Source organism: Maniola hyperantus, chromosome 10 (genome assembly GCF_902806685.2).
Source record: "Maniola hyperantus chromosome 10, iAphHyp1.2, whole genome shotgun sequence".
Lineage (NCBI taxonomy): Eukaryota > Metazoa > Arthropoda > Insecta > Lepidoptera > Nymphalidae > Maniola > Maniola hyperantus.
The window spans coordinates 10,196,256-10,211,306 of NC_048545.1; the positions used below are offsets into that span (position 1 = coordinate 10,196,256).

Consider the following 15,051-nt stretch of genomic DNA (forward strand, 5'->3'; position numbering starts at 1 on the left):
GTCCGCTCATGAAGTTCCGTATTAATTGATAACGACTTTGAAGGAAATAATTGTATTACTTTATTGACGATAGTGATGTGCAGAGATTCATAAATTTTATCGAATGTAGTTTTAGGTTTAGGACTCAAAATTTATTTATTAAATTGATTTCTTAAATGTATACAAGTGTAGAAAAATCAGTTTGCACCATTTAAGGGGTGAATGTACTTGTGAATATGAACAATTTTCACTATGTGGACAAACCTCTGAAATCGCAAAAAAATATCAATAAATTTTTAAAAATGGAATCTAATACGATCGTCACATAGGATCGCTGGCTAGCACAACTACTACCTCCGGCAAACTCGCGTCAATGCTCAATGCAAAACAAAGCAGTTTCGAATTGACGTTGCTTCGAAAAGTATAAACTGTCAGTGCAATGCGATTGTGATATAGTTTTGACCTGGCTTTGGATTTCAAATATTGATACTGCATTACTGTTGACCCTTGCTCGTTAATTTGGACTCTGTTCAAGCCCTTTGTTGTGGATTTCGTCGATATGACCGAACGTACGCAGAGAACTGTTCTAAATAGTCAGACACGTGAGTTCCTAATACGCCTTCGTAACTATTTCGATCGTGAAGCTCAAAATGGAGGGCCAATTTTACCTATAACGTCAGTGGTTGAACGCGTAGCTGATGCGCTTAATATTGGACAACGAACTGTTAGACGGATAACTAAAAAAAAATATGGCGAGACTGGCACAGAAGAAAATAAACTTCACACACCAAAAAAGAGAAAACGAGCAAAACCAGTCGTAGGCATCGATAGCTTTGATGCCGATGCTATCCGAAGACATGTTTACGGCTACTATTTACAGAAGGAGTATCCAACAAGAAAAAAGTTGGTGCATTCACTGAAGGAAGCTGGATTATTCTTCGGTGGGGAAAGTTCTTTAACGAAGATTTTGAAGACCATTGGATTTCGATACAAAAAATGTAACAAACGCAAAATATTGATGGAAAGATTTGATATAGCGATGGCAAGGTATACTTTTTTACGGCAAGTGAAAGAAATCAAAAATTGGCAAAATGTTGTGTTCTTGGATGAAACATGGCTTAATGCTAACCATACTGTAGGCCGTTCTTGGAACGATGACACAGCAGCATCTACTTCCAAAGTTCCTGTAGGAAAAGGATCGCGACTTATAATTTGTCACGCCGGAACCATCAACGGGTTTGTCGAAGGTTCTCTCATGGCTTTTGCGTCAAAAACCACTGGAGACTATCATGAAGACATGAATGGAGAAAAGTTTACTGAATGGTTTACCTCAATGTTGTGTAGCCTCCCTGAACCATCTATTATAATTATGGACAACGCCCCATACCACTCGATGCAAATTGACAAGCCACCTGCCCAATCCCAAAAGAAAGCTGATATCGTCGCATGGCTTCGTAAAAATGGCGTAGATGCAAACATGAATATGTTAAAAGCGGAATTAGTACGTCTTTTAAAAGAAAACAAACCAACCAAGATCCGATACGTCATTGACGAAATAGCATTAGAACATGGGCACAGAGTTATACGGTTACCGCCTTACCATTGTGAGTATAATGCGATTGAGTTGGTGTGGGCTCAAATTAAGGGATATGCTGCAAGACACAATACAGAACCCCCATTTACCACAAAAAAATGCTAAAATTATTAGAAGAAGCTTGTGAACATGTGACTAAAGGAGACTGGGAAAAGGTTGTGAATAGAACTGTTAAATTAATAAGGGAAGATTATGAAAGAGATGTGAAAATAGATAATATTATAGAAAACGAACATATAATTATTAATGTATGTGATGATAGCAGTGACGACAGTGAAAATAGTAGTATGGACGAATCTGATTAATTATGGCCTTTTGTGGCACCTTTTTCGGTATCTTTTGTATTCATATGTTTCTTGTGTGCATATAAAGTATGTATATTCATTTTCGTTCAAATATTCAGTTCGTTCAAATAAATTAAATAAACATATACATTTTTGTTTTATTAAACCTATTTAATCAGGTACAAAAACAAAACTTAATTGTTTTTTGTTCGAGAATAAATTGACATTCCACATCACTATTGTAATGTGTCAAACCGGCCATCATAGCGTGCCGCTAGTGTAATGGAGCATAGAGTTTGACTCGTTTAAGAGATTTGTGTTAGATTACAAGTGAGCTGATTTTAAACTTACCGAATTGCTCACATCCGAACACACATCGAGATCTCCGTGGCATTTTCCCTGCACAAATCTATCGACAGAAAATCTTTTCACAAAGCAAAAACAAGTCCGTAATCCGTAGCCGTGGTCAATCGTTCAGGCATGAATCGAGTCCGTAAATCAATCCTTAGGTAGTTATCGAGGTGGTTAAAGGAAACACAGAGTCCAGTAAACAAAGCAGGGTCAGATAAATTTATCAGAAATAGAAATATTTAGAACCGCACAAACAACAATACACGAAAACATGAAAAGTTTTAAACTTCAACGGTGACCAGGGTTGCCAGATTTTACCAATTGAATTCGCCCGTTTTTTTTTTTTTTTAATAGATATAGCGAGCAAGCGAGCAGGCGGGTCACCTGATGTTAAGTGATTACCGCCGCCCATGAACATTTGCAGCACCAGAGGAGCCGCCGATGCGTTGCCGGCCTTTAGGAATTTGTTTTAGGATTTTGCCTGCTGAGTAGCCTAAAATCGCCCGTTTCTATCTTCCAGGGGCCCTACCGCGGTTGTTTGACAGCTACAATGTTACGATCACAATCATCTCTGATTGGTTAATGCTCGCTCACTATTGGCTACAATGCATTGTTGCAACAAGGATTGCACAAATTCAGCCAATCAGAACAATTGAGATTGTAATAATGATTGATACCGGTTTTAGACAATCGCCCTACTGGTAGCCTAAATGGTTACTGGTAGCCAATCGGGATTTTTGGGCGCCGATTGGCCCGCCGAGGTAGCCTAAATGGCGGTAATTCGCCTAATCTGGCACCACTGACGGTGACTGTGGCTGTCCAAATGTTTGTAATTTAAAATTACAACAATGTGCCCGCCATCTATTTACGTCTTTTATTAACTGTTATCTATTTGTTTAGCCGTACTCGCGCTTAGATGGCACCACAAGCGAATTTCAATTTGCGATTTTTTAATGTTCTGGAGTTGCACCCCTATGGTCGAGCTGTTTTTATACCTCCCATTGAATGATACCTTCATGATTTCCTCCATAGATTAATTTCCTCCATCTCTTGTGATCTCTATCCTATATGATTGGTCTGTGATCTCTATGCTATTCACGCTGCTCAATGCTCTTTGATAAATCCATAGAATATGGATAAATTAAATGTCAAGTTTGTCAAAGTCAATTTAAAGCAGTGTTTCCACTTAATAAAATTTCGCCCTACCTTAGCATGCAATCACAGCAAAGAGTGCATACAATGCGACAAGGTTCTTTTGGCACTTGAACATTGACAGGGGGCGCTGTTTGAGAACAAAGGCTTAGACTATTCAAACAAGAATAAAGGACACTTGACGGCAATGTTAGTTCCGATTTTCGCCACGCACCAAAAGAACCTTGTCGCACTGTAGTATTATAGTGCATTTTTTAAGTTGACTGGGTTTTTGGATTTGGGGTAAAATTAAACTTCAGGCAGCAATCATATTTTTAACACCCCCCACTCTTTATTATTTTGTATTGTGGGGACAGGCTCAAAAGGCAGAATGAAAATATCTTCTTAGCTAGGTACTTTAATCCATACTAATATTATAAATGCGAAAGTGTGTCTGTCTGTCTGCTAGCTTTTCACGGCATAACCGTTCAACCGTTTTTGACGAAATTTCGTACAGAGGTAGCTTGCAACCCGGGGAAGGACATAGGCTACTTTTTATCCCGGAAAATTTAAGAGTTCCCACAGGATTTTTAAGTACGAAGTACGAAGTCGCGGGCATCAGCTAGTTAATAATAATATGTAAATGGTACTTCTTTAAGACTACACCTCTTAATTCACAAAATAATCTCAAGATTTGCAACGTAAAAGGTTGCAAATAAGATCAGTTGCAGAAAAATCAAAAGGAAAAATGAAACCCTTATAGGATCACTTTGTTGTCTGTCTGTCAAGAAACCTACAGTAGGTACGTCCCGTTGACCTAGAATCATGAAATTTGGCAAGTAGGTAGTTAGGTCTTTTAAACAGACGTAAGTGGAAACATCTGAAAACCGTGAATTTGGGGTTACATCACCAAAAAAAAATTAAAATGTGTTTATTAACAAATATTAGTATTTTCAAGTTTCAAAATAAGATAACTAACTATGTCAAGTGGGGGAGCATAAATTAAAGGGCTTTTACACATTGAGACCTGCACATCTAAAAACAGATTTTTATGTGTAATAGTTTTTGATTTATCGTGCAAAATATCGAAAGAATTACGACTGTAGTACGGAACCCGCGGTGCGCGAGTCTGACTCGCACTTGGCTGGTTTTTTTAGATAATTTAGGGCAAATATATAACCTATAGAAACTAGGGCAAAACGCAAAACGTGAGTGAAAACACTGATTTTGAATTGTCAAATTATTAAAAAAATCTGCCGCCTTCGAAGTGTCGAAAACAGTCGAAAATATTAAGCAAAATAAGAAGAAAACATTAACATTTATTTACCAAATAGTATACGGTATACCACATAAAAGTTGCATTATTTAAATCTTCGTCAATTTATAAGACTGACTAGTATTTGTTTTAAAAACAATGGCATCTGGACTGGAGAACTACATAAATCAAACAGTGTCAGTAATAACTTCAGATGGCAGAAATTTTATTGGCACCTTGAAGGGATTTGACCAAACAATAAACATTATTTTAGATGAATCTCATGAACGAGTATTTTCATCATCAACAGGAGTGGCGCAAGTAGTACTAGGCCTTCACATAATTAGAGGAGATAACATTGCAATAGTGGGACAAATTGATGAATCAATAGACAGCAGACTAGACCTGGGTAACATTAGAGCTGAACCATTAGGACCGATTGTACATTGACGTAAATATACCTAAGACCAATTTAGTAATAAATGAAATCTTTTTAATATGCTAAAATGTTTTTATTTTGTGCAGGCGGTGGTGGTAACCTATTTGAATTATAGGGTTTGTATTCAACTTCAATCATGGGGACATTGCTCATAGAACATATCACATTGGGATGTGTTCTATAACCACTGTCACTTTATTAGATTTAGGTAGGTAGTGTGGGCAAAACAAGTACAGTATGCGGCAGTAATGTACATCAACCTTTAGAAGATAGCAGATTTGTAGAGCATTGTCTCGGTCGTTGAGACTGGCAAAACATCATTTATATAGGTATGAGTGACAGAGACAATGCTCATGTAGTTTAGCTAAACACAAGGTTGCACTGCACATACAACAGTCAACATAAATAGATCTCAGCCGAGTTTGTGTATTTTTAATCCTTAATCTAGAATCTGTGCAACTTCAGATCAGACTACTTGTTTTGCACACTATTAAATTGAAAAAAATTAAGGTCAATAAAACATTTTATTTAACTAATTAACATAATATTCAATTTTATTGTGAAATTTCTATTATTTACAAAAACAGTATATACAAACAGCCATGGAGAAATCACTATCCCATTACTATACTAGGTATTTGGAAATGTAATTTTCTAATTCATTGCAATGAATTATCTAATCAAAAAATAATTAAGGTAAATAGTTATTGTTCAAATAATGGGTACCTAACCTTTGAATGAAATGTTTTTTAAAGTCTTAAAGTGCTAATTCGAAAGGGTAAGTCCCATTTGTTCCATAGAACTTGATGTCATCGGACAAAATGAGACAATTTTATCCTAATTTGGTCCATAGAACTACATACTAGCAATTTACTTCGAACTTGTTTTTCTTTGACATTAAAAAAGACTTTTCTTTTTTCATTGTGGAATGTCATCAGGATCATTTTTAGGGTCCCGTTGGCATCCTTTCGAGTACGGAACCCTAAAAATGATCCTGATGACATTCCAGCAAGAAAAAAGAAGTGTTTACTTAGTTCTATACAACAATTAAGGAAAGTAAAATCAATTGTTCTACGGCACAAATGGGACTTACCCATTCAACATTCATACCTTTAACACACCAACACATTTACAACCTATAGTTTTAGTACAGGGTGAATGCATTAGTGTACTAAACTTATCATCTATTTTAGCTAACCAAAAGTTCAATAAAATATTCTAAGGATACTCAAAAGATGATATTTGTAATGTGTATTTAGACACCTTTCACTTCATTGTATGTGAGCGAACGTCTATTGTAAAAGCTGCGTGTCGTGTTTTCTCTTTGATAAATTATAATGTTGATCGAACCATTCTCCTTATTGTTTTAACTACAAATTAAGTGAAGAAAGTGTAGCAATTAAACTCACTACAAAAACTTACATAGCTTATCACTGCAATATCTATACTCATATTAAAATACTTTATTTTGTCTTCAAATATGTAGTCAACTTATTTAAGTTTCTTTATACTAGAAGGACCTGTACTCTGTATTACTTGATGCCTGACCCACAAGCAGTATGTCTTGGTGCCTGTAATAAAAATTCAAAATTCAAATAATCTATACTAATATTATAAAGAGGTAATGTCGTTAAGTTTGTTTGTAGGGGGTAATCTCTGGAACTACTGAACCGATTTTAAAAATTCTTTCACCAGTAGAAATCTACATTATTCCTGAGTGACATATACGGGATCTTTAAAAACCTAAATCCATGCGGGTGAAGCCGCGGGGATCAGCTAGTTTATTTATAATTTATAATAGGTAATAAATTACTCTTTTTGATTGTCAGTTGTTAGATTTGTAAGATATAGTTTTAATTTTAATTTAATTTAAAACAACTTTATTGTTACTAAAATTACAGAGAGTAAGAATACAGGATAGTTGTGATAATTATTACGCTAACTTAAAACTAAAGCTACGAGGCAAACAATTGGAAATTATATTAAGTTGTATGTAACTTAATATAGCAGAGCCATTTTAAAGTGTTTATGAATTCACAAAATAATGATTTTAACAAAAAATTTATACAATTTCAGCTAAAAGGGTATTTCAACTAACCTACCTATCCCTAACTACTGAATATGAGTCTCTTTCAAAATGAGAACAGTTTTGGCCATAGTCAACTGTGCTGGCCAAGAGTGGATTGGCAGACTTCAGACACAGCTGGGAACTTTATGGAGAACCCTCAGGCATGCAGGTCTCCCTCACAATGTTTTCCTTCACCACTAAATCAAGTGAGTGCCTAACCGAATCAGAGGTGCCTTGACCACTAGATTTTTAGGCTGTCACTGATTTTAACTTAACATAATCAATTATCACCATTACATCATTATCTTACAAATTCAATAATAGATCAAAAAGTGTACAATAGTACCCAATTTGAATAAATGATTTCACTTGACTATGACTTAATAGTTTTTTAACTTTTCCTCCAAGATGTACATTTTATAAAGAAATAATTTACAATATAATTTTGTGCAATATCTAATTCTAAACTGCATAGAGCAACAAACAATAATATCAATAACAACTATGCTATGTTAGGTATGAGTTACATTAATCTAGTATATTTGGAAATAAAAAATATATTGTACCTAAGAAGATCATGATAACACCTAAAAGTTTGAAGTTTATACCAATTAATTGCTTTTGATTATTTCGATATCAATACCACGTCTGAAATCAAAGTGACAAGTATAGTACGCAACAGGATGAGATGGCAGTTGAGGTATGAGGCAGGGGGACGTACCGCACACTCGCATGTCACCCGCGCTCGCCCGGATTAGGGCGGGGGCTGTGCGGATGTGCAGGGCGTTCCCTCCCCGATTGTCATGTCGACCTGTTGCGTATAAGTCTCACAAATTGCTATTGCACTGGAACCATGTCTCATTAACATCGAAATGACATCATTTTGACGCCAGCCGAAATAAAAATATACCATCAGCTCGAAACTTCAGTCTAGTGCTGACGTCACTAAAAAGGCGGCCACGCGCATTAGCGCAATTTGCGGGACTTATACTATACATAATTCTTAAATTAAAAGAAAAAAGAACAAAATAAGTTAAAAAAATTCTGTTAAACATAGAGTACAAGTATTGTATTGACGTTTTCGTTGTTCCTTTTTATTACGATGAGAAAATGTAAGTTTCTATAAGTAAAAATAATTAAAGATGTGTATCAACTACAAAAGTATTTTAGGTAAAACCTAAACAGCAAGAAAGACTAGTAAAGTCGAATATTAACAATTTCAACCGTTTTAATCAAGCAGCAACAAACTATCAATAATAAAAAATTACCTTTGCATCTTTTCCCTATATTTCTGAGTGTTGTATGTCCGGAAGAATTGTTTACCATATTCAAATGTGGCAATCATAATGGCGCACGCTGGTGCTACCTTAAATATTCGTGGCAAGAAACCAGTGAACAAGCCTCTTATGCCGTGATTACTATAAATATTTCTAGCTATATCTTTCATATTCGATGCTCTTTGATGAGTTTTGCCATCTGAAAATAGGAAAAATGCACATTTTTAGGGTTCCATACTTAAGATGGAAAAAGGAACCTTTATGGATCACTTCGTTGTCGATCTATCTTTCTAGAACCATGAAATTTGGCAGGTAGCAGACTTATAACATAAGTAAAGGAAAAAATCTGGAAACCGGAATTTGTGGTTACATCACAAAGAAATTAAAGATCTAAATAATTCCCGACTAAATAATTAGTTTACTAAATTTAATAAATAAATAAATTTTTACCATACTGTTTTGAGATTTCTTGTGCAATGGTGCAGAACCCTTCGTGTGTTCGTCCGACTTGAACTTGACTGGTTTTACTAATACAAGAATAATTTAAATTAAGCAACTTTACCTGTATATATTTCCTTTTCTCCTAACTCTATCTGTTGATGAGTTTTCACAACGTCAAAAGGTAACGTTACAAATGCAGCAATCTAAAAAATAAATAATAACAAATAAATAATAAACAATTTGAAAATAATAAATACATAAATATTGTTTAATGTAAATGTAATTTATGTGTTTTAGTGTAAATAATTATAGTGCATAATACTATTAAATTTTCGTAATATTAATGGTATGTGCTGTTGGCATGGCAATATTAAGATTAGGAATTGTTTTGCTATGCACATGCAGGTTGTTTCAGAATAGTAAAAAAAACTTACACTGCCTGCTACTGAACCACAGAAAAAGTTAAATATAAATGAATTCTTTTCAGAATCTGGTTTATCGAAAAATCTTTTTGTGGATTCAAATGTAGTCCAATATATTGCTGTAAAATAAAACAAGTATAAATAAGAATATTCTAATACTGATGAAGTATTTAGAAAAATATTATATTAAAATAAAATAAAGATATAGATAGTGAGTATTCTAATAGTAATATTGTTACCTGAGAATGGTACATCTCTCAGCAATGTTGATCCTAATCCTCGGAATAATCCTCTGTATCCTTCATTTTTTAAAACCTGACGTAATGCTAAGTTGATTTCTGAGAAGAAATAAGGGTCAATATTATACACAATATCGGAAAACTCTTCTTCTTCTTCCTTACCTTATCCCACGCTACATGGGGTCGGCACAACATGTCAACATGAAAACTAATACTACTTAATAGGAACTAATTTACAAATGCCTTTTCGTAGGGATGTGGTTATGCCAAGTTCTGTTAACCAGTTAAGAATAAATTAGACAAACATTTGGAAAACTCGAAGCACTTCTGATATAGACGCATCAGCGAAAGCCTATTAGAAATAAGAATAAGAATAATAATAATATTTTAGTAGAAATATAATAATTATTAAGTTTTCATGCCTTTTAATAAGTATGAGAATATGTTGGCATTAGAGAATAAAATTACTACCTGAATATGTCAGCTTCTTGGATTGCATTTTTGTTCTAATTAATTCTAAAGGACTAACAATAGTCACAGCGACTGTTCTTGCAGTAGCACCAGCTGTTAAGGGTATCCACATTGGTTGTCCCACTGAAAGATAAAAATAATATCTTTAGTATATGTATTGACATCCTACTCTTACAGGTGATAGGAGATTTAATAATAATATGTATAGTTTAGAGTAGAGATGGGGCATTGCATGACAAAGTGTAGGTGTAGGAATTTCTTTTGAGTTATGTACGTTTAATACTGTTATGAATTCAGAAATACTGTGGCAACAACTAGGCCATCACTAATATATCCATTTTCTTAATTTATATCTCACAATAGAATCTATTTAATATTAAACAGGGCTATGTAAAAGTAGAAGTAAAAGAAAACAGCAATAGCCTAGTGGTTAAGACAGCCTTCTTTTTAGCAATTTCTTGTCAAATATTTTATTATGTACTTGCAACAATGTATAAGCTTAAGACATAAGCATTACCATGTAAACATTAGCCTTGCATACAAGACAAGGTCAGCTTACTAACAATAACATGGTTGTAACTTGTAATGTTCTAATGTCATGTACAAACTGTGTTATATGCAAGTCGCAAGAACACAATAAGAAGCAAAGAAACACAATTCTAAAGTGTGATGTTATTGCCTTGATTGTGTTGTAAATTAATTTGACTTTTTACAATAACACTGTAAAATGTTAAAGCTTATTTGTAAGAAACACAGCACAACTATACTTTTCAATGTAAATTAACAAGTTAGCATACTTACAGTTTCCAGTCATAGTGTTATAAGTAGTTTTCATTCTGTACCTAAGTTGTTCATATGATACAAAGTATATAACGGTGCATGGTAGAGCCAATACAAGGGTGGGACTTAAACCAGACCATAAAGCAGGAATCCCTTCTAGTTTTGCTATCTTGTAGAATGCATCCTGTAAATTATAAATAAATAAATCTTTTCTCTTTATAATATTACTTAGTAAAGATATCAACTTTAACAGATGTTTTTTTTAAATTTAAAACAAGTCAGAAGATTTGACCTTGATCCAAACTTATTATCCTTTTGATTATAATGCATACATTCTGAACACAATAGATATGTTTGATACAGTTAACTTTTCCCTCTCCTTAGTTTCTATTACTTATTGAAAAAATTAATCTAATATGAAAAATCACAAGTTCCTTTCAACCAAGTGTTTGAGCTGTATGTCTGTCCATTTTATTAGTTAGGATATTATTACAGAGCGGAAATGATAAGTACACAGTATTGAAATAATTGACTTACTATTGTTCCATGAAAATGTACACGTCGAGGAATCCATGCTGATTCACCACAAGGACACAGGTGTTCCATCAAGCCATTGCAATACAAATAACATTTATTTGACAACAAAGCCTTCTGTTGTGCTTGCAATCTAATTTTCACTACATCTAGTGGTGTCACTGCAAAAATAAATAAACTAAGTCAGTAAGTACTTATAATTTTTTTCAAGATTAATACTTCTCAAGATAGATATACATAGTATAAATATTATATCATCAATACTAATAATACCTATTAGAGGACAATGTTAAAGTCAACAAGTTATTTGATTTTTGTTCTATCATTCAATCTCGCTCTACAAAATTCTATTTGATGCTTTAGTCATTTAGGCACTTTTGTTAAATTATTCCTTAGAGTAAAGAGTTACAGTTTTTGGGCACAAATAACTAAAATTGAGTTAATGGAACTTTGAGAACACCGGAAGACTTACTGAATAAAGAGGTTATCAGAGCACCAGAACATGCCGATGCCATCTGCTGGAACGGCGTTATTCGAAACTGAGGATCGTCTTCTCGGATCATGGCATTAAAATTCAAATAAATAATATGATTCCACGGGTTATAACATGGGTCAACGTGATCATAATAGTTTCAATTCATAGTTTCATTGACTTATAATTATTTTTGATTTTTCTGTCATTATATGTCATGTTTTTAGTCAAAAAAATTCAGTCAACTGTCAAGTCACTTGACAGTTGACACAAAGTTAAAATGGCGAGCTTCTAAAAGACACTAAAAGAGATCTAATTTCTACGTGACATTGGCGAAGTGCATTGTGCTTGGTGTGGCACATAGAGGGTAATTATTCATCCAAGGTGTAACACTACTGAAAGCCATAAAATGCATAAAGCAAAATAAGAAGAAGAAGAAGAAGAGATCTAATATTAATGCCGCCCTTAGACTATATAGTTTAGTGTACCACTACCACAAAGAGTATTATAATATACAGGTGTACCACCATCTACGTAGTAGTCCTTGCAAATTCTTTGTGTACCACCTTGGACGATTTAACCTATGGACTTGTAACGCGCCTAATATTACGAATAAAAATTTCTGTCACTTTTGGTGCGGGACGAGGAAACACTACATAGACAACTTGACACACTCACTCAACAAAGTTTTGTGTCATTATTAACACACACATATCTAAATCTTCAACACTACTACATTTTACGCACACTAATAAGTTATATACATCAACATACAAAGACATTACGAGTGTAAGACAGTCAAATTGATTTGCGATGCTACCGTATCGATATTTTAAAATATTTCGATAGTTTTTCAGAAACAAAAGTAGAAGTAAGAATTTATTACTCGTATTTAATTACTTAAAACCAGTGTTTGGTCAGCGTAGCGTATTCTTGCATACATTCACCTCACTTAATAGGTAATTATCCCAAAAACTAATAATGCAACGTAAAAATAAGAAAAATATTTATTTAAAAAATATGCACATACTTTTTTACTTATTTTATATCATTTTTAATCTTTTGTATTTTTTTATATAACGAAATTTTCATTTAAAATTTCGATAGTGAAAATGTGCTTATTAATGACTTATATTATTATATAATACAAAATAAACCTGACCGCGCAAAAGCCTACCAAACATAATTAGTAGGTATATCAATCAATAAAATGTTTTTTTCTTTCCAATCAATCATTTATTTATTGCACATTGGGTTTACATGGTAATTCCAATATGGTGTACTCTTTGTCCAAAAAAATTAAATGTAAGTTATTAAATATAACACGTATTGCCCTTACAAATTAGCAATGCAAAAATTTTCTCAATACCTGCCGCTTTTACCCCACAGCAAAATTCCATAAGACAGATATGATACTATGAAAATAAATTAGTAAACACACACGGTGGCCTCTTCTATTTTTAACACGTCATTATTTACCATTAGGTTAATGTTATGTACATTCTTGGCGATTTAATACATAAATTTTATACATTTCGCGCCTATCACTAAAATTGCGTTGCTTTAATTTTTTTTTAAATGTATTAAGTACGTGAAATCACAGAAATCGACCAGTTTTATTACAAGTATAGGTAGCGAAAAAATTGTGGTAATTAATAATAACTATTCTTTACTTGACTTGAAGACGGTAATTTAGTCGTTAATAATAAAGAAAATGTTTTCATCGATATCGATAATCGAACCGCAATCACTATCGTACTACTACGTAATTTCATGCTGTTCACGCGTATTCAAATTTTAACCTAATTTGTATATATCGAGGGTTGCAATTGTTTAGAAAAAACAAAATATAGTCTCGTGAGAAGTGTGACTCGCTTCTACCGAATTATTACGTACTCAATTACTGAATCGGTAAAGTTCTCGATTGTTATTTTATTATAATAATTTATGTAATTTAATTTATAGAAAGCGTTTATTACACCAAAAATACTTACTTATGAAATGAAATTCCATCTTTTTGTAAATTTGATGTGTTTGATTTGTTCTTGCACTCACTAACGGCACAAACAGGCATTTTTCACCCAGCGTGTAAGACGTCGTCACACATCGAAAACGATTCTGACAATGACAAAATCGATTCCGCAAACAGTGTTTATAAACGCAGTGGATTAAAAATCCATTACTATTGACAGAGGGGAATAATCATGCGAGGCGCGTCCTTAGGTTAAATCGTCCAAGTGTACCACACACTTGTGACAAACAAGAACGTAGTGATTATAATATTCTCTTTGACAAGAAACACAGGCAAGTGTGTGGACCACATGTGGACGACGGATGTTTGCCGATGCGATGTTGTTTGTTACAAGCGTGGGGTGACACCATAATTTACTTTCCTTATATAGATCGACCGAAAAGAACTCAATTAAATGAGGACGCCACATTCGATATTGTGAAAACACTATGTATAGGTATCAACCAAAACAATATTGATACCTATTTATTTGACATTTTATAAATTGTTTTAGGTTTAATTTCAATTGAATGTTGTTATATTTTATTTTTAATTTTGATTTAAGTTTTTTAAAATATATGAGTGTCTATCCCTTTTTAAATCTTAAAGCATAAATAAATCTATACTAATAGTTATTATACATGTGAAAGTGTGTCTGTCTGTCTGTCTGCTAGCCTTTCACGGCCCATCCGTTCAACCGATTTTGACGAAACTTGGTAAAGAGATAGCTTGCATACCGGGGAAGGACATAGTTAGGCCTCTTTTTATGCCGGAAAATCAAAATTCCCTCGGGATTTCATAATAAAAAATAATCATCCAGTATAGTAACTTAGTTATATGTAAAAATTATAAAAATAAACACACTTTTCAATTGTTAAAAATACTGGAGAAGCTTACATAGTACCTAATAAAAGTAAAATTATTATAATTATATTATACCACGTGAAAACTATCAAATTTGCCTCAAACTCCATAATGAGTAGGTAATACGAATCACTTAATTAAAAATTCGACTAACTATAATTAGGTAATATAAACCCAATTTACTTCACGAGCACTTTTGAAATCATCTTGTTGTTAATGTGATGGTAATGTGTCTGTTATTTGTGGTTTTTCGTGCAAATAAAATACTAGCCATTTGCAAACAAACCTATCTAAATCAACCACAGAATTTTTTTATTTATTTAACAGCACTGACGTTTTTAACTCTGAACGGTCGCACTGTACATTGCCGAAGCTGTCATTGGTGTCATTGTCATTTGTCAACCATTGACTTTCACAAATGTCAATTGATTCGAATCCT

At 33.5% G+C, this 15,051-nt stretch overlaps 2 protein-coding genes across 3 annotated transcripts; one reads left to right on the forward strand and one right to left on the reverse strand.

Moving 5' to 3' along the window:
* Positions 1-4,566: 4,566 nt before the first annotated feature.
* Positions 4,567-5,094, forward strand: LOC117985933 (U6 snRNA-associated Sm-like protein LSm8). Its single transcript, XM_034972732.2, has one exon. It carries the CDS (start codon positions 4,754-4,756, stop codon positions 5,042-5,044), a length of 291 nt encoding a protein of 96 aa, XP_034828623.1. The 5' UTR covers positions 4,567-4,753; the 3' UTR covers positions 5,045-5,094.
* A 715-nt stretch (positions 5,095-5,809) lies between these two features.
* LOC117985929 (solute carrier family 25 protein Shawn-like) lies at positions 5,810-11,967 on the reverse strand. 2 transcript variants are annotated; one of them, XM_034972728.2, is made up of 10 exons: positions 11,738-11,967; positions 11,269-11,426; positions 10,753-10,915; positions 9,952-10,074; positions 9,481-9,579; positions 9,254-9,360; positions 8,941-9,022; positions 8,370-8,577; positions 7,668-7,749; positions 5,810-6,604 (listed from the first exon to the last, which is right to left on the reverse strand). In XM_034972728.2, the coding sequence occupies exons 1-9, from the start codon at positions 11,826-11,828 to the stop codon at positions 7,713-7,715; spliced, it is 1,068 nt and encodes a 355-aa protein (XP_034828619.1). In that variant the 5' UTR covers positions 11,829-11,967; the 3' UTR covers positions 5,810-6,604; positions 7,668-7,712. The 2 variants fall into 2 exon arrangements, with proteins under 2 accessions (XP_034828619.1, XP_034828616.1); XM_034972725.2 differs by lacking the exon at positions 7,668-7,749 and having other exon boundaries at positions 11,738-11,963.
* Positions 11,968-15,051: the final 3,084 nt, after the last annotated feature.